Source organism: Macrobrachium nipponense, chromosome 2 (assembly GCF_015104395.2).
Source record: "Macrobrachium nipponense isolate FS-2020 chromosome 2, ASM1510439v2, whole genome shotgun sequence".
In the NCBI taxonomy this organism is placed as follows: domain Eukaryota; kingdom Metazoa; phylum Arthropoda; class Malacostraca; order Decapoda; family Palaemonidae; genus Macrobrachium; species Macrobrachium nipponense.
Window position 1 is genome coordinate 141,694,443 of NC_087201.1, and position 22,500 is coordinate 141,716,942.

Genomic DNA, 22,500 nt, shown 5'->3' on the forward strand with positions numbered 1-22,500 from the left:
GTCTCTGATGAAAAACACATCTTGTTGGAGGGATGATTACCGTCTTCGTTTCTTCTCACGGGCAGAGAGAGAGAGAGAGAGAGAGAGAGAGAGAGAGAGAGAGAGAGAGAGAGAGAGAGAGAGTGTGTGTTTTTGCTAGTTAAAGTTCTCGCTTTATGATATACAGTATAGCAGAAGAGAGCTAACCTTTCTTCCTCTTCTTCTTCTTCTTCATCTTCTCCCTCAGATAAACCTTTCTTCTCTCGCTCTCTCTCTCTCTCACTCTCTCTCTCTCTCTCTCCTCTCTCTCTCTCTCTCTCAAAACCATATCTATGACCCTCCACAGTCGACGTACAACTAAGTAAACAACTCACCGCTTGGGTCAACGTACACATTTGGGAAAACGTGCCCAGATCATTCAACCTTCTTGAGAGAGAGAGAGAGAGAGAGAGAGAGAGAGAGAGAGAGAGAGAGAGAGAGAGAGAGGTCTTGACGCGCCCCCTTTAAGGAAAAAAGGTTGTAGGGCGGGAAACCCAGAAGCAGTAAAAGATTCCTAGGAATGGCAGAAGGGGGAAATGAATACACAAAGGAATCAGGTAAAGAATAAAACGCAGAGCTGCCATTTTAACTGTTTTATTTACACACAAAGACGATATTTCGACAACGAAATAAAAGACTACGGTTAACCCGAAAAAATCCCCTATTTACACAAGTTCACGTCCATATCCCTCCTTCACACACATAACTTTGGTGAGAATATTAAATCTTCGTCCTTACAGTTAAAGTCATAAGAACTTCGTTAATACATTTTTGTATATACATACATATACGCAAGTAAGTATGCACATCTATAGATGCATACATAACTGTGTATATTACATATGGGCATATACATGTACCTGACTAGGAATTAATTTTTGGATGTAAGATAAGTGATGGAAATCAAATAAAGCCTGAACTACGTAAAACAAACAAGCCAAATAAATGACATATTTTCAATAATAATAATATACAATAATAATAATAATAATAATAATAATAATAATAATAATAATAATAATAATAATAATAATAATAATAATAATAATACTTAGAGTTGATAAAACATATATTTTTGTTTGATTTCATCGACACTAGAATATCTGTAGTTTGAAGTTTCCTGTTATAATAATAATAATAATAATAATAATAATAATAATAATAATAATAATAATAATAATATGCAAGTCCTGACTTCAACAAATTTTATTATGTTTAATACACCAAAACCCTTAAAGCGTTTTAATCAATCATATAAAATTTAAACTTCCTAATCCTGTAAAAACTCACAGCAAATATATGTATTTTGGTTTAAATCTAATTTTCATTTAATGATATATTTTCTTAACCATATTACGAAACTACGGCCTCTGATTTGACAAAAATAATGCATATGTTTATGAATTGAAGGCAAGATACCGATATTGTAAAAGTTTATCACTTTCCAAGACATTTGATTTCAACACATTTTAACACTCTTAAGTTTGCAGAGTTTATTCATTTATGTATTTTTTTTATATAAACTTATGATAGAACAAAGTAAAGCGGTATTCGAATTTTTGCAAAACATTAAAGCGTTTAATTCTACCTACCAGTGACTGAATACAATGGCAATTATTATCTTAATATTTATAAAGATATGAAATGTGGCCTTTTGCCTGTCACTGTTTAACCACTTTTAAAACACTCGATGAAAATTCTGACAATTTTATGAAACATTACTGGGTTCAATTTAATTTATCACTGGTTTAATAGACATGACGAAAATACCATTTTTTATTTTATTTTTATTTATTTTTTTTTGCAAAAATATGGAATATTGGACTTTAAGGATTTAATACACTCGATAAAAATCCGATGCAAATTTTGTGAAACGTAAGAAGGTTTAAATTTCGTCTACCACTGGTTTTAAATACATATGAAAATGCCAATTACTTCCTTTTTATTGCACATGAAGTAGTGGACATTCTCCTGCCACAGTATAACCACCTTTAAACACTGGATGAAAATACAGATGAAAATTGATTTTTGTCAAAGATATTAAATAGTTGGCGTTTGGAAAGTCTAATGAGTATTAATTGTATCAAATAAAATAAAGTCGGCAATCGGCGTAAGAAACGTAGGAATGTTTATATCACTTTAATAGAAAAAAAGAAATAAAAATATAAAGACCAAAAAATTGCTACGACAACTTGGAATGTTACAATAGAAAAATTTCTTAACATTTAAAATTTCCTTTGAATTACAGAAATTAAGTTGATATGAAGATATTCTTTATCAACAGATAAAACAGCATTACTCCCCAGGGGCAAAAAAAAAAAAAAAAAAAATTCTTATATCGCTTTGATGTTCCTATGATCAGAATCAATCTGAAATTGAATTAAGTAGATATCAGTGAAATAATCTTCACCAAAAAAAATATAAATGATATATTATCCGTATAAAATATAAATATATATTTTTTCCTTTTGATCAACAATTTCTTTATCATTTAATTCAACAGCATCAACTTGGAAATGGGAAGGATTTTTCCATTGAAATCCTTCATCTCAAAATGAAATTGAGATGTTACTGTAATTGGAGCATGAAATTTCAATAGGAAGTATTTTATTATGGAAATCAACGTCATTGAAAAATCAAGTGGGGGAAATATGAAAATCAAAAACTATAAAAAATAAATGGGGAAATATGTTATGGAAATCAATATTGATAAAATGAACTCGAGAAACATTTTATCATGGATATTAATATTATCAAAATTAAAGGGTGAAATATTTTATCACGAAAATTATTATTGCCAAAATAAAGGGGAAATATTTTATCATGGAAATCGATATCATAAAAAATAAACGGGGAAGTATTTTATCATGAAAATCAATATTACCAAAATAAAGGGGAAATATTTTGTTTCATAGAAATCAATATTATAAAAAATATATGCAGAAATATTTTATCATGAAAATCAATGTTTCCAAAATAAAGGGGAAATATTTCATCATGGAAATCAATATTAATAATATAAAATCAATAAATATTTTATCATGGGAATTAATATTATCAAACTTGAATGCGGAAATATTTTCATCATGGAAATCATATTAATAATATAAAATCATATTAATAATATAAACTTTTCACCATGAAAATCAATATTACCAAAATTAAATGGGAAATATTCCATCATGGAAATCAATATCATTAAGATGAATATTATCAAAAGTAAATGGGTAAATACGTCATGATAGAACTCAATATTATAAAAATTAAACAGGGAAATATTTCATCATAGAAATCAATATTATCAACCGCAAACGGGAAGGTTTTATTATAAAAAAAATCATTATTATCAAACTGTAATGATTAGTTATACGAGCCCAGCATGGACTCCAAATGAATGAATATTTACATTACCAGATTTTTTAAAAATAAAAATGAATCAAAATCATCTTCACACACGTGGATAAATACTATTTTTACTCTTTATTTGTTTTCAATAAAGATCCTTAACCCTATATTTACATACATTCAGCTACTGGTTAATGTAAGCGAAGTTTGTTTACCGTTAGTAAATAATTCCTGTTTAGCTTTACAAACAACGTCACTGACATATACTAAAAATAGCTCTTGGAGGATGGAAGGGGGAGGGGGAGCGGTGAGAGGGGAGGGAGGGGGACAACCCCCCAACCATTCAGTGAATGGATGATTTTAATGACAAACTAAAAATGAAAATATTTGAGGACAGTGCTCGAAGCGAAATGAAAACCAGATGGACGTATGAAAAATATGCTTCAGTAAATGTATAAGGATGTAACTCACTGCAAATAATATTACTCGAGGACATGACGAGAATAAAAGATGGCCTCAGGTAAGAAGATATCCAAAACAGATAGATAATATGAATATGTTCTTCGATTGAGTGTTGATGTTTATTTAAAAATAATATATCCTGATGAATGTAGTAATATTTACCTGATGTGGAATACAAGAATGATATTGAAAACACAACTATCCTTGCAATAAAGAAAGAAATGATAACATAAGTAGATAAATAATAATAATATCGTTGATAAAAACAATAGTAAACAAACGCTAAAAGACAGTAATGGGAGCAGAAGCAACTACGTATATAGAAAAATGGACCACGGTGGGAAAATAAAACCACTTAAATTTATGACATAAGTAAACGTGCAAAATGATAGCTATTCACAAGGAGATGTCGCAGGAAATGATAATAATATATATTGAGTCATACGCCACGGTCATACATAACTGGATCAAGACTGGATTGAAGAAGGCGGTCACTGACACATATGCATCTCTACAGGAGATACAAAGCTCTGGAAAGGTTAGGGGTCCTTACGTTGTTCACACCACTGTGTATTTTTATTGGGTAGCACCTCTAACAGTGTCCTCAAGAGACATGAGTTTTATTACTTAGACGACATTGACTATTTTGCCAGATAAATCATAACTTGATGTATATGTATATGGATATATATATATATATATATATATATATATATATATATATATATATATATATATTATATATTATATATATACTATATATATTATTTCCTTCACTAAATAATATATTCTTTCATCAAAGACCTCAACTGGTTTTACGTGTTCTTATATGTATGGAAATCAAGTCTTCATATTTCTTACATAAAAAAAAAAATAAAAAAAAGAGACACACAATCACACACTATCTAAACATTATTCATAACTTTGGTATTCACACTCCTCGGGTGAATAATAATATTAAATCATTCACTTAACACCGACTAGCAATGGAAAATCCGGGACGAGGCAAAAAAATCGTCACCATTATTCATTATTGTCACTATCTTATCACCACCTTCATCGTCATTATCATCATCATCACTATGTCATTTCCACCGTTACTCTTTTTACCACTCACTAGCACGCGCATTCCTTAGGGCACTGTTCAGTGTAAAATCTCCCTTGATTTTTCACGTTCATTTTTACTTCCTTTTTTGTCTGGACATTTTTCCTCAAATCACTGAGTTAATTAATATCACATCATTATCATGAACACAAAGACGGATGCCAAAGGGATTAGCTGGTGTGCTCTCATTCTTCCTTCTGAAAAAAAAGAGAGAAAAAATATATAAATTAGCTAAAAATGAAAGTGGTAATTTGATAAAGTAAGGAATTTCATTTACCAATCCCATAGCTACCGGAGGACGCTTCGGGAGAATAATGTAATTTAAATAAGGTGAAATATTTCTAGCTAGGTGAACTCTGATTAAATATTTCCTAGCTAGATGAACCATAATCAAATACTTTCTAGTTAGGTGAACTATGATTATATACTTTCTAGTTAGGTGAATCATGATTAAATACTTTGTAGTTTGGTGAACTGATTAAATACTTTGTAGTTAGGTGAACTGATTAAATACTTTGTAGTTTGGTGAACTATGATTAAATACTTTCTAGTTAGGTGAACTATGATTATATACTTTCAAGTTAGGTAAAATATGATTAAATACTTCTAGTCAGGTGAAATATGAATAAATGCTTTCGAATTAGGTGGACTATGATTAAATACTTTCTAGTTAAGTGAACTATTATTATATACTTTCTAGCTAGGCTAACTACGATTAAATCCTTTCTGGTTAGGTGATCTATGATTAAATATTTTCTAATAAGGTGACCTCTGATTAAATACTTCCTAGTTACTACTGTGATTAAATGCTTTCCATTTAGGTAAATCATGTTTAAATACTTTCAAGTTAGGTGACCTATGATTATATACTTTTAAGTTAGGTGAACTATGATCAAATACTTTCTAATTAGGTGAACCATAATTAAATACTTTATAGTTAGATGAACTCTGATTAAATACTTTCTGATTAGGTGAACTCTGATGCCACAAGGTACAATTATGGATGAAACGTCTAACCTTACAGGAAAGAGCATCTACAAAAGAGAGAGAGAGAGAGAGAGAGAGAGAGAGAGAGAGAGAGAGAGAGAGAGAGAGAGAGAGAGAGATACTGTCGCATTCATCCTGTCTTAACAGTACTTCAACAAGAAATAAAACAACAGTTTAATATATTTTGAATCCTTGCTAACGCTTCTTCAAGGTTTAGCCGTAACAGAAATCAAGTAATCGAGGAAAAAATAAAGGTATTTTCAACAGAATAAAAATAAAAATACGATTAAAAAGATACTCCTTAAAAAGCCTTGAACAGACTCGACATGAAGTCAGGGAACGAAAAAGATATTACTTTTCAATTTTCAAAAAAATAATCAATAAAGAGTTATATTAAAAACGATACTTTCGTGCTACACCGAACCTAATGAATTTAATTCTTGATGGACGTGAACATGTGGCGGATCAATTAATTATTCATAAGGAGTTATAAAATTGTAAACAATGAAGTCACAGAATATTGATATATACGAAATAAAAAAAAAAGTGAACAGCGGGGTCATCTGCAATCATGACCTGTCTCGACCCTGACGTTTACGCTGCCTCATTACGGCTTAATTAGCGGTAGATTCAATTAGTTTGAATTAACTGTAGTTTATTTTGACCTCCAACAGGAGGAATTGAAAAGCAACCTAGGTTCAGCGCCCTTCAGGTGCGCCGTTTACCGCTCACTTTAGTCGCCTACAATGAATCAGTTGTTTCATTTAGAAAGTTATTTTCATTTATTAATTGTATTATTTAATTTTACTTTCATTCCCAGTTACCAAAAATATTAATTTCAAATTCGTTTCTTCGTTGCTATTGTTTGCTACTACTAGTCAAATGTCAACAATTTACTACGTGTATGCTCAGTGTGAATAATAATAATAATAATAATAATAATAATAATAATAATAATAATAATAATAATAATAATAATAACAATAATAATAATAACCAATAATAATAATAGTAATATCAATACTAATCACACGGCCAAAACTGGCTAATAGAATGCCTGAAAATATATGGGGCAGAGGAAAACACCATCAGCTTCCTCAAAAATACAATGCGCAACTGGAATAAAATACTTACAAGCTCTGGAATAAAACTAGCAGAGGTTAATATCAGGAGAGGGATCTTCCAGGGAGACTCACTGTCCCCACTACTCTTCGTAGTAGCCATGATTCCCAAGACAAAAGTACTACAGAAGATGGATGCCGGGTACCAACTCAAGAAAAGAGGCAACAGAATTAACCATCTGATGTTCATGGACGACATCAAGCTGTATGGTAAGAGCATCAAGGAAATAGATACCCTAATCCAGACTGTAAGGATTGTATCTGGGGACATCAGGATGGAGTTTGGAATAGAAAATGCGCCTTAGTCAACATACAAAAGGGCAAAGTAACAAGAACTGAAGGGATAAAGCTACCAGATGGGAGCAACATCAAACACATAGATGAGACTGGATACAAATACCTGGGAATAATGGAAGGAGGGGATATAAAACACCAAGAGATGAAGGACACGATCAGGAAAGAATATATGCAGAGACTCAAGGCGATACTCAAGTAAAAAATAAACACATGGGCAGTGCCAGTAATCAGATACAGCGCAGGAAAAGTGGAATGGACGAAGGCAGAACTCCGCAGCATAGATCAGAAAACCAGGAAACATATGACAATACACAAAGCACTACACCCAAGAGCAAATACGGACAGACTATATAACACGAAAGGAAGGAGGGAAAGGACTACTAAGCCTAGAGACTGCGTCAAAACATCGAAGAACATGGGGGAGGCACTGGGGCAATATCTGAAAACCAGTGAAGACGAGTGGCTAAAGAGTGCATGGGAAGAAGGACTAATAAAAGTAGACGAAGACCCAGAAATATACAGAGACAGGAGAATGACAAACAGAACAGAGGACTGGCACAACAAACCAATGCACGGACAATACATGAGACAGACTAAAGAACTAGCCAGCGATGACACGTGGCAATGGCTACAGAGGGGAGAGCTAAAGAAGGAAACTGAAGGAATGATAACAGCGGCACAAGATCAGGACCTAAGAACCAGATATGTTCAAAGAACGATAGACGGAAATAACATCTCTCCCATATGTAGAAAGTGCAATACGAAAAATGAAACCATAATCCACATAGCAAGCGAATGTCCGGCACTTGCACAGAACCAGTACAAAAAGAGGCATGATTCAGTGGCAAAAGCCCTCCACTGGAGCCTGTGCAAGAAACATCAGCTACCTTGCAGTAATAAGTGGTATGAACACCAACCTGAAGGAGTGATAGAAAACGATCAGGCAAAGATCCTCTGGGACTATGGTATCAGAACAGATAGGGTGATACGTGCAAATAGACCAGACGTGACGTTGATTGACAAATCAAGAAGAAAGTATCACTCATTGATGTCGCAATACCATGGGACACCAGAGTTGAAGAGAAAGAGGGAGAAAAAATGGATAAGTATCAAGATCTGAAAATAGAAATAAGAAGGATATGCGATATGCCAGTGGAAATTGTACCCATAATCATAGGAGCACTAGGCACAATCCCAAGATCCCTGAAAAGGAATCTAGAAAAACTAGAGGCTGAAGTAGCTCCAGGACTCATGCAGAAGAGTGTGATCCTAGAAACGGCGCACATAGTAAGAAAAGTGATGGACTCCTAAGGAGGCAGGATGCAACCCGGAACCCCACACTATAAATACCACCCAGTGGAGGACTGTGATAGAACACACACCAAAAAAAAAAAAAAAAAAAAATAATAATAATAATAATAATCTTGGAAAGTATTTCAAAAGTTACAGTAATTTCTTCGTTGATATTTTTCTGTACTATTAATCAAATGCTAACGCTTTACTGGGTGTATAGTCATTGTAAATAATAATAATAATAATAATAATAATAATAATAATAATAATAATAATAATAATAATAATAATAATAATAATAATAATAATAATAATAATAATAATAATAATAATAATAATATAATAATAATGTTGGAGAGTATCTGAAAAAGTCACAAGTGTTAATAACCCATGATAATGATAATTTTGGGGAATAATCCACAGTAAGGACTAAGAATTAATAAGAGTGACTAACTAATAACATTAACAATGGTAATTAGCTTGGGGAATAATTCGGCAGCCATTTTGAGGTATTGATATGTCCAAAAAGTCATTAAATAATAACTAGATAATAATAAGCTATTAAAATTTACCTATTCTTATATACGGGATACGTCGACAATTATTTCAATCGCATTAAACCAAAGTGTTAGCTTTCCTGGGTTATAATAAGTGTTTTTATTTTAATTCTTTTATTTTTTAAATATGTGGGTTTTTCATTTTTCATTTTTTTATTTTCATTTACTGCTGAATTTTTTTCTTATTCTCTTCGCTATTCTTTTACTTTATATTCATATATGAATAAAATCAAAGCAATAATCTTGATTACTATAATTATCAGTAGTATTAGTTATAGTAATAGTAGTAGTGGTATGATTCATTTTATCTTTGTGCAAAGGTCAAAATTTTAATCAAATAACTTGTCAAATGACGAAGAACTCATTTCCCCCTAAACGCGTACGCGTTGTATTTGTTATTTGCTATTTTGCAATGATTGCATTGATTTCAGTGTATCATCAATTCATTGTCTAACAGTTTGACTGTAATTAACTGAATTGTAAACGCTTTTATTTCCATTCATTATTACCTGGTCGGCCGTCATTCAAAATTTACTTGGTTAGATTTATGCTAAAGGTAACAAATATCTAATTGATTTAATAATTTTGCTCGCTGATATTTATGAGTCTGATTAATTAATCAGTATCTGTTAAAATCCTTAATGATCAGGTTATCATTTATTATAATATATCAATAAAAATCTTCATAAGCAATTGGCAATTAATGCTCTGCTACTTAAAGTGCATCAAAAGACTTAACAATCGTGATAACCCAACTGCTAGAAAAGTTAATACATCTGAATATCGGTAACAACTGAACTACAAGCAAAAATAGATTGTTTACCTCTGAATTAAAAACAAAAATAGATTACTAATCATTCAACTACAAAGGAAAATAGAATGCTCACCTCTGAACTACAAACAAAAACAGATTGTTCACCTCTCAACTACAAATAAAAACAGATTGTCCACCTCTGAACTACAAACAAAAACAGATTGTTCACCTCTGAACTACAAACAAAAACAGATTGTTCACCTCTGAACTACAAACAAAAACAGATTGTTCACCTCTGAACTACAAACAAAAACAGATTGTTCACCTCTGAACTACAAACAAAAATAGATTGTTCACCTCTGAACTACAAACAAAAATAGATGTCCACCTACTGAACTACAAAAACAAAAATATATTGTGCCACCTCTGAACTACAAACAAAAAACAGATTGGTTCACCTCTGAAACTACAAACAAAAATACATTGTTCCACCTCTGAACGACAAACAAAAATAGATTGTTCACCTCTGAACTACAAACAAAAACAGATTGTCCACCTCTGAACTACAAACAAAAATAGATTGTCCACCTCTGAACTACAAACAAAAATAGATTGTCCACCTCTGAACTACAAACAAAAACAGATTGTTCACCTCTGAACTACAAACAAAAATAAAAATATTGTTCACTTCTGAACTACAAACAAAAACAGGACTGTTCACCTTCTGAACTACAAAACAAAAAATATATTGTTCACCTCTGAACCTACAAACAAAAAATAGATTGTCCACCTCTGAACTACAAACAAAATTAGATTGTTCACCACTGAACTACAAGCAAACTATAGATTGTTCACCACTGAACTACAAACAATATATAGATTGTTCACCTCTGAATTACAAACAAAAACCCCTAGATGTTCACCTCTGAAGTACAAACAAAAAAACACATTAGATTACACCTCTGGAACTACAAACTTAAAAAATAGATGTCCACCATGAACTACACACAAAAATTAGATTATTCACCACTGAACTAGAAGCAAAACTATAGATTGTTCACCTAATGAAAAAACTTACAAACAATCGATCATAGATTGTTCACCTCTGAAACTCACAAACAAAAAAAAACTAGATTGTTCACCTCTGAACTACAAACAAAAACCGATATTTCCCCTCTGAAATACACCAAACAAAAATAGATGTTCACCTCTGAACAACAAACAAAAACAGATTGTTCACCTCTGAACTACAAACAAAAACTGATTGTTCACCTCTGAACTACAAACAAAAATAGATTGAACACCTCTGAACTACAAACAAAAATAGATTGTTACTCTGAACCTACAAACAAAAATAGATTAGTCCACTATGAACACAAATACAAACAAAAATAGATTGTCACTCTGAAACTACAAACAAAAACAGATTGTTCACCTCCTGAAACTGCAAACAAAAAAACAGATGTGCCACCTCTAAAATACAAAACAAAAACAGATTGATAACCTCTAAAACTAACCAAACAAAAATAGATTGTCACCTCGAAACTACAAACAAAAATAGATTGTTCAACTCTGAACTACAAACAAAAAACAGATTGTTCACCTCTGAAACTATGACTACAAACAAAACTAGATTGTTCACCTCTGAACTACAAGCAAAAATAGAGGTCCACCTCTGAACTACAAACAAAAACAGATGTTTCATCTACTGAACTACAAACAAAAATATATTGTTCACTTCTGAACTACAAACAAAAACAGACTGTTCACCTCTGAACTACAAACAAAAATAGATTGTTCACCTCTGAACTACAAACAAAAAAAGATTGTCCACCTCTGAACTACAAACAAAATTAGATTGTTCACCACTGAACTACAAGCAAACTATAGATTGTTCACAACTGAACTACAAACAAAAATATATTGTCCACCTCTGAACTACAAACAAAAACAGATTGTTCACCTCTGAACTACAAACAAAAATACATTGTCCACCTCTGAACGACAAACAAAAATAGATTGTCCACCTCTGAACTACAAACAAAAACAGATTGTCCACCTCTGAACTACAAACAAAAACAGATTGTCCACCTCTGAACTACAAACAAAAATAGATTGTCCACCTCTGAACTACAACACAAAAAAACAGATTGTCCACCTCTGAACTACAAAAACAAAAACAGATTGTCCACCTCTGAACTACAAACAAAAAATAGATTGTCCACTCTGAACTACAAACAAAAATAGATTGTCCACCTCTGAACTACAAACAAAAACAGATTGTCCCACCTCTAAACTACAAACAAAAACAGATTGTCACCTCTGAACTACATACAAAAATAGATTGTCCACCTCTGAACGACAAAAAAAAAAAACAAAAAAAAAAGATTGTCACCTCTGAACATACAAACAAAAACAGATTGTCCACCTCTGAACTACAAAACAAAAAATAGATTGTCCACCTCTGAACTACAAACAAAAACAGATTGTCCACCTCTGAACTACAAACAAAAACAGATTGTCCACCTCTGAACTACAAACAAAAATAGATTGTCCACCTCTGAACTACAAACAAAAATAGATTGTCCACCTCTGAACTACAAACAAAAACAGATTGTCCACCTCTGAACTACAAACAAAAACAGATTGTCACCTCTGAACTACATACAAAAAATAGATTGTCAACCTCTGAACGACAAACAAAAATAGATTGTTCACCTCTGAACTTCAAACAAAAATAGATTGTTCACCTCTGAACTACAAACAAAAAAAGATTGTCCACTCTGAACTACAAACAAAATTAGATGTTCACACTGAACTACAAGCAAACTATAGATTGTTCACAACCTGAAATACAAAACAAAAATATATGTCCACCCTCTGACTCAAACAAAACAAAACAGATTGTTCACCTCTGAACTACAAACAAAAAATACATTGTCCACTCTGAACGAAACAAACAAAAAAAAATAGATTGTCCACCTCTGAACTACAAACAAAAACAGATTGTCCACCTCTTGAACTACAAACAAAAAAACAGATGTCCACCTCTGAACTACAAACAAAAATAGATTGTCCACCTCTGAACTACAAACAAAAACGATTGTCCACCTCTGAACTACAAACAAAGAAAAAACAGATTGTCACCTCTGAACTACAAACAAAAATAGATTGTCCACCTCTGAACTACAAACAAAAATAGATTGTCCACTTGAACTAAAAAACAAAAAAACAGATTGTCACCTCGAACTACAAACAAAAACAGATTGTAACACCTCTGAACTACAAACAAAAAAACAAAAAAATATTGTCCACTCTGAACTACAAACAAAAACAGAGTTCACCTCTGAACTACAAACAAAAATAGATTGTCCACCTCTGAACTACAAACAAAAACAGATTGTCCACCTCTGAACTACAAACAAAAACAGATTGTCCACCTCTGAACTTTACAAACAAAAAATAGATGTCCACCTCTGAACGACAAACAAAAACAAAAATAGATTGTCACCTCTGAACTACAAAACAAAAAAACAGATTGTTCACCTCTCAACTACAAATAAAAACAGATTGTCCACCTCTGAACTACAAACAAAAAACAGATTGTTCACCTCTGAACTACAAAACAAAAAACAGATTGTTCACCTCTGAACTACAAACAAAAACAGATTGTTCACCTCTGAACCACAAAGAAAAACAGAGTTGTTCACCTCTGAACCTACAAAACAAAAAATAGAATTTGTTCACCTCTGAACTAATAAAACAAAAATAGATTGTACCGACCTCTGAACTACAAACAAAAAAATTATATTGGTCCACCTCTGAACTACAAAAACCAAAAACAGATTGTTCACCTCTGAACTACAAACAAAAAATTACATTTGTCCACCCCTCTGAAACGCAACAAAACAAAAAAGATTGTCCCACCTCTGAAACTACAAAACAAAACAGATTGTCCACCTCCTGAACTACAAACAAAAATAGATTGTCGACCCCTCTGAACTACCAAACAAAAATAAAAAAGATTGGGTCCACCTCTTGAAAAAAACTACAAACAACAAAAACAGTGATTGTTTACACCTCTGAACAACTACAAACCAAAAATATATTTGTTCACTTCTGAACTACAAACAAAAACAGAACTGTTCACCTCCCTGAAAACTACAAAACAAAATAAAAATAATTGTTTCACCTTCCTGAAACGACCAAACAAAAATTAGATTGTCCACCTCTGGAACTACAAACAAAATTAAAACATTATTCACCACTTTTGAACTAAAAGCAAACTATAGATTGTTCACCAACTAACTAACAAACCCAAATATATAGATTGTTCACCTTCTGAATACCAAACAAAAATAGATTGTTCAAACCTTGAAAGTACAAACAAAAAACAGATTGTCCACTCTGAACTACAAAACAAAAATTAGATTTTCCACCTCTGAAGACTACCAAACAAAAATAGATTATTTCACCACTTGAACTAGAAGCAAACTAAGATTGTTCACCAATGAACTAAACAAAACAATTATGATTGTTCCACCTATGAAACTACAAACAAAAACTAGATTGTTCCACCTCTGAACTACAAAACAAAAAATCCGATTATTTCCCCTGCTTGAAACTACCAAACAAAAATAGATGGTTCAACCTCCTGAACAACCAAAACAAAAACGCAAGTTCAAACTCTGAACTACAAACAAAAACTGATTTTCACCTCTTGAAACTACAAACAAAAATAGAACTGAACAAACCTCTGAACTACAACAAAAATAGATTGTTCACCTCTTGAACTACAAAACAAACAATGCAGCTATTGTTCCAACCTATGAACTACAAAAAAAATAGATTGTCCACCTAGAACTACAAACAAAAACCAGATTGTTCACCTTTCCCCTGAACTGCAAACAAAAAAATATTGTTGCAAACCTTAAAAACTACAAACAAAAAGAGGAATTGTTTTCACCTCTGAAACTACAAACAAAAACAGAATTGGTCCCCACCTCTGAAAGCTACAAAACAAAAACTAGATTGTTCCACCTCTGAAACTACAAACAAAAACAAAAGCTTGTCCCCCTCTAAGACTTACAAACAAAAACCAGAATTTGTCCACTATAAACTAAAAACAAAAATAGGATTGTCCACCCCTCTGAACTACAACAAAAATAGATTGTTCCCAACCTATGAACTACAAACCAACAAAAAACAGATTGTTTCCACCTACTGAACTAACAAACAAAACTAGATTGTTCACATTCCCTGAATCAAGCAAAAATATAGAGGTCAACTCTGAACTACAAACAAAACAGATTGGTTGCATCCTCCGAACTACAAACAAAAATATAATTTGTTCAAATTTCTGAACAACAAACAAAAACAGACGTTCACCTCTGAATACAAACAAAAATAGATTGTTCACCTATGAAACTAAAAACAAAAAAAGATTGTTCCACCTCTGAAACTACAAAAACCAAAAATTAGATTGTTCCAACCACTGAACTACAAAGCAAAACTATAGATTGGTTCCACCACTGAAACTACAAACAAAAACAGATATATTGTCCACCTTGAACCTAAACTAAACAAAACAAAAGATTGTTCACTTCGAAACTACACCACCAAAAAATACATGCCAACTTGAACGAACAAAACCAAAAAATAGATTGTTCCACCTCCTGAACTACAAAACACAAAACAGATTGCACAACCTCTGAACTAACAAAAACAAAAAAAGATTGTTCCACCCTCTCAACTACCAAACAAAACTAGATTGTTACACCTCTGAACTACAAATCAAAAACAGATTGGTCCACCTCTGAACTAACAAAAAAAAACAGATTGTCCAACCTCTGAAACTAAACAAAAACAAAAAAGATTGTTCCATCCTCTGACACTACAAACAAAAATAGATTGTTCACCTTCTGAAACTACAAACAAAAACAGATGTCCACCTCTAAACTTACAAACAAAAACAGATTGTTCCACCTCTGAAACTAACAAACAAAAATAGATTGTCCACCTTCCTTGAACGACAAAAAAAAACAGAAAAAATCGGTCACCCTTGAACATACAAACCCAAAAATAGATTGTTCCACCTCTGAACTTCAAACAAAAAAGAAATTGTGCACCTCTGAACTTACAAAACAAAAAAAAGATGTCCACCTCTTGAACCTACCAAACAAAATTAGAATTGTTCACCACTGAAAAACAAGCAAACTATAGATTGTTTCACAACTGAACTAAAAACAAAAATATAAAAAAGTCCAAACCTCTGAACTTACAAACAAAAACAGATTGTTCCACCTCCTGGAACTACAAACAAAAATACATTGCAACCTCTGAACGAAACAAAAACAAAAATAGAATTGTCCACCTTTCTGAACCTTCAAACAAAAACGATTGTTCCAACTAAAACCTCGAAAAACCTACAAACAAAAAAGATTGTCCACCTCTGAAACGCCCAAACAAACAAAAATGATTGTCCTCTGACTACAACAAAAACAGATTGTCCACCTCTGAACTACAACAAAAACAGATTTTCCACCTCTTAACTACAAACAAAAAATTAGATTTTCCACCGCTGCACTTACAAACAAAAACAGATTGTCCACCTCTTGGAACCTACAAACAAAAAACAGAATTGGTCCACCTCCTGAACTACAAACAAAAATAGATTGTCCACTTCTTGAACTTCAAACAAAAAATAGAATGTCCCCCCTCTGAACTAACAAACAAAACAGAAATTGTCCACCTCTAAAACTACAAACAAAAACAGATTGGTCCACCCTCTGAAACTCCATACAAAATAGATTGTCCAAACCTCTGAACACAAAAAAAAACAGATTGTTCCCCTGAACCTACAAACAAAATAGATTGTTCACCTCCTTGAACTCTCGAAACAAAATACATTGTTCCACGCTCCTGAATCTACAAAACAAAAAAGATTTTCCACCCTCTGAACACAAACAAAAATTAGATTGTTCACACCACCTGAACTACAAGCACTATAGATTGTTCACAACTGAAACTCCAAAAACAAAAATATATTGTCCCCCTCCTGAACTACAAACAAAACAGATTGTTCAACCTCGAACTAACCAAAAACAAAAATACATTGTTCCACCTCCTGAACGAACCAAACAAAAAATAGATTTTCCAAAACCTCTGAACTACAAACAAAACAGATTTGTCCTACCTCTGCCTACCAAACAAAACAGATTGTCCAACCTCTTACTAAACAAAAACAAAAATTATATTTCCACCTCCTTGACCTACAAACAAAACGATGTCCCCCTCTGAACTACAAACAAAAACAGATTGTCCATCTCTGAACTACAAACCAAAAAATAGATTGTTCCACCTCTGAACTACAAACAAAAACAAATAGATTGTCCACCTCCTGAACTAAAAAAACCAAAAACAGATTGTCCCACCTCTTGAACTACAAACAAAAAACAGATTGTTTTCCACCTCTGAACTACAAACAAAAATATATTGTCCACCACCTCTGAAACCTACAACAAAAACCAGAGATTGTTCACCACGCCGTCTGAACTACAAACAAACAAAAATAGATTGTCCACCTCTGAACTACAAACAAACAAAAAACAGATTGTCCCACTCCTCTGAACTGACAAACAGAAAAACAGATTGTCCACCTCTGAACTACAAACAAAAATAGAATTGTCCACCCTCTGAAACGACAAACAAAAATAGATGTCCACCTCTGAACTACAAACAAAAACAGAATTGTCCACCTCTGAACTACAAAAAAAAAACCAAAAAAAAAAAAAAACAAAAATAGAATTGGTTTTCCCACCTCTGAACTACAAACAAAAATATATTTGTTTTCAACCTCTGAACTAACAAAATCAAAAAATAGATTGTTTCCACCTCTGGAACTAACAGAAACAAAATTTAGATTGTTCACCCACTGGAACTACAAGCCTAAACTATAGGATTGTTCACCACTGAACGACCCAAACAATTATATAGATTGTTCACCTCTGAATTATCAAACAAAAATAGATTGTTCACCTCCATGAACTACAACCAAAAAAAAACAGATTGGTTCCACCTCTGAACTACAAACAAAAAATAGATTGTCCACCTCATGAACGACAAACAAAATTAGATTAGTTCCCACTGAACTAGAAGCAAACTATAGATTGTTCACCCCAATGAACTACAAACAATATAGAGATTTTTCACACCTTTGAACTACAAAACAAAACTAGATTGTTCAGACCTCTGAAACTACAAACAAAAAGAACCGATATTTATTTCCCTGGAACTACAAACAAAAATAGATTGTTTTCAACCTCTGAACAACAAACAAAAACAGATTGGTTCACAGCCTCTGAACTACAAACAACAAAACTGATTGTTCACTCCTCTGAACTACAAACAAAAGAAAAATAGATTGAAACACCTTGAACTACAAACAAAAATAGATTGTCCACCCTCTGAACTACAAACAAAATAAAAAAGATTGTCCCACCTATGAACTACAAAACAAAATAGATTGGTCCACCTCTGAACTACAAACAAAAACAGAATTGTTCACCATACCTCTGGAACTGCGAAACAAAAAAACAGAAATTGTGCACCTCTAAACTACAAAACAAAGAGATTGTTCACCTCTGAAACTACAAACAAAAACAGATTGCCCACCTCTGAACTACCAAACAAAAACAGATTGTCCACCTCTGAAACTACAAAACAAAAACAGATTGTCCCCACCTCTACTACAAACAAAAACAGATTGTCCACCTCATAAACACAAAAAAAAAAAAAACAATAGATTGTCCACCTCTGAACTACAAACAAAAATAGATTGTTCACCTCTGAACTACAAACAAAAACAGATTGTTCACCTCTGAACTACAAACAAAACTAGATTGTTCACCTCTGAACTACAAGCAAAAATAGATGGTCCACCTCTGAACTACAAACAAAAACAGATTGTTCATCTCTGAACTACAAACAAAAATATATTGTTCACTTCTGAACTACAAACAAAAACAGACTGTTCACCTCTGAACTACAAACAAAAATAGATTGTTCACCTCTGAAAACTACAAACAAAAAAAAGATTGTCCACCTCTGAACTACAAACAAAATTAGATTGTTCACCACTGAACTCACAAGCAAACTATAGATTGTTCACAAACTGAACTACAAACAAAATATATTGTCCAACCTCTGAAAAACTACAAACAAAAACAGATTGTTCACCTCTGAACTACAAACAAAAATACATTGTCCACCTCTGAACGACAAACAAAAATAGATTGTCCACCTCTGAACTACAAACAAAAACAGATTGTCCACCTCTGAACTACAAACAAAAACAGATTGTCCACCTCTGAACTACAAACAAAAATAGATTGTCCACCTCTGAACTATTTAAACCACAAACAGATTGTTCACCTCTGAACTACAAACAAAAACAGATTGTCCACCTCTGAACTACAAACAAAAATAGATTGTCCACCTCTGAACTACAAACAAAAATAGATTGTCCACCTCTGAACTACAAACAAAAACAGATTGTCCCACCTCTTCAACTACAAACAAAAACAGATTGTCCACCCCTCTGAACTACAAACAAAAATAGATTGTCCACCAACTTCTGAACCGACAAACAAAAACAGATTGTTCACCTATGAACTACATAAACAAAAATAGATTGTTCACCTCTGAACTTCAAACAAAAAAAGATTGTTCACCTCTAACTACAAACAAAAAAAGATTGTCCACCTCTGAACTACAAACAAAATTAGATTGTTCACCACTGAACTACAAGCAAACTATAGATTGTTCACAACTGAACTACAAACAAAAATATATTGTCCACCTCTGAACTACAAACAAAAACAGATTGTTCACCTCTGAACTACAAACAAAAATACATTGTCCACCTCTGAACGACAAACAAAAATAGATTGTCCATCTGAACTACAAACAAAAAACCAGATTGTCCACCTCTGAACTAACAAACAAAAACAGATTATCCACCTCTGAACTACAAACAAAAATAGATTGTCCACCTCTGAACTACAAAAACAAAAACAGATTGTCCCACCTCTGAACTAACAAACAAAAACAGATGTCCACCTCTGAACTACAAACAAAAAATAGATTGGTCCACTCTTCTGACTACAAACAAAAATAGATTGTCCACCTCTTTGAACTACAAACAAAAACAGATTGTCCACTATGAACTACAAACAAAACAGATTATCCACCTCTGAACTACAACAAAAAATATATTGTCCACCTCTGAATTACAAACAAAAAACAGATTGTTCACTCTGAACTACAAACAAAAATAGATTGTCCACCTCTGAACTACAAACAAAAACAGATTGTCCACCTCTGAACTACAAACAAAAACAGATTGTCCACCTCTGAACTACAAACAAAAATAGATTGTCCAACCCTCTGAACGACAAACAAAAATAGATTGTCCACCTCTGAACTACAAAACAAAAACAGATTGTCCACCTCTTTGAAAAATCCAAAAAAAACAAAAATAGATTGTCACCTCTGAACTAAAAAACAAAAACAAAAACAGATTGTTCACCCTCTGAACTACAAACAAAAATATATTGTTCACTTCTGAACTACAAACAAAAACAGACTGTTCACCTCTGAACTACCACACAAAAATATATTGTTCACCTCTGAACTACAAACAAAAAAAGATTGTCCACCTCTGAACTACAAACAAAATTAGATTGTTCACCACTGAACTACAAGCAAACTATAGATTGTTCACCACTGAACTACAAACAATATATAGATTGTTCACCTCTGAATTACAAACAAAAATAGATTGTTCACCTCTGAAGTACAAACACAAAAACAGATTTGTCCACCTCTGAACTACAAACAAAAAAAAATTGTCCACCTCTGAAATACAAACAAAATTAAAAGAGATTGTTCACCACTGAACTAGAAGCAAACTATAGATTGTTCACCAATGAACTACAAACAACATATAGATTGTTCACCTCTGAACTACAAACAAAACTAGATTGTTCACCTCTGAACTACAAACAAAAACCGATATTTCCCCTCTGAACTACAAACAAAAATAGATTGTTCACCTCTGAACAACAAACAAACAAAAGATTATCACCTCTGAACTACAAAACAAAAAAAACCGATTGTTCACCTCTGAACTACAAACAAAAATAGATTGATCACCTCAAAAAACTACAAAAACAAAAATAGATTGTCCACCCTCTGAACTACAAACAAAAATAGATTGTCCACCTATGAACTACAAACAAAAAATAGATGTCCATCTCTTAACTACAAACAAAAAGAGATTGTTCACCTCTGAACTGCAAACAAAAACAATTTGTGCACCTCTGAACTACAAACAAAAAGAGATTGTTCACCTCTGAATTACAAACAAAAAAACGATTGTCCACGTCTGAACTACAAAACAGATTGTCCACCTCTGAACTACAAACAAAAAAAGATTGTCCACCACCTCTGAACTACAAAACAAAAACAGATTGTCCACCTCTAAACTACAAACAAAAATAGATTGTCCACCTCTGAACTACAAACAAAAATAGATTGTTCACCTCTGAACTACAAACAAAAACAGATTGTTCACCTCTGAACTACAAACAAAACTAGATTGTTCACCTCTGAACTACAAGCAAAAATAGATGGTCCACCTCTGAACTACAAACAAAAACAGATTGTTCACCTCTGAACTACAAACAAAAACAGATTGCCCACCTCTGAACTACAACAAAACTAGATTGTGTTCACTTGCTACCTCTGAACTTCAAAGCGAAAAATAGATTGTCCACCTCTGAACTACAAACAAAAAAAAAAGATTGTCCACCTCTGAACTACAAACTAACTACAAGATTGTTCACCTCTGAACTAAACACTTAAAAAAAAAAAAAGATTGTCCACCTCTGAACTACAAGAAAAATAAATTGTTCACAGGCTCTTGTTTTGAAGCTACAAGTCCAAAATTCTAAAATTGATTTGTTCATTGTTCACCACTGAACTACAAGCAAACTATAGATTGTTCACCACTGAACTACAAACAAAAATAGATTGTTCACCTCTGAACTACAAACAAAACAGATTGTCCACCTCTGAACTACAAACAAAAAAAGATTGTCCACCTCTGAACTACAAACAAAACTAGATTGTTCACCACTGAACTACAAGCAAATTATAGATTGTTCACTAATGAACTACAAACAATATATAGATTGTTCACCACTGAACTACAAACAAACTATATAGATTGTTCACCTCTGAACTACAAAAAAATATAGATTGTTCACTACTGAACTACAAACAAGAGATTGCTCACCACGAAACTGAAATAGAAATATAGAGTGCTCACCTCTGAACTACAAACAAAATATAGATTGCTCACAACCATAAAAGGTTGCTCATGACTAAACTGCAGACCAAAATAGACCGCTCATCACTGAACTACAAACACAATATAATAGATTCTTCACCACTGAGCTGCAAACAAAAATAGATAGCTCACCACTGAACTAGAAACAA

The 22,500-nt window shown here is 32.7% G+C and overlaps 1 protein-coding gene across 1 annotated transcript in view; it reads right to left on the reverse strand.

The window, feature by feature from the left end:
• Nucleotides 1-4,599: 4,599 nt before the first annotated feature.
• The window catches only part of LOC135221533 (uncharacterized), a 345,136-nt gene continuing 327,235 nt past the window's right edge, over nt 4,600-22,500 (reverse strand). The window contains exon 5 of the mRNA XM_064259253.1: nt 4,600-5,127. Coding sequence (XP_064115323.1) covers nt 5,060-5,127 — 68 coding nt within the window. The 3' untranslated portion in view covers nt 4,600-5,059. The remainder of the gene's footprint in view (nt 5,128-22,500) is intronic.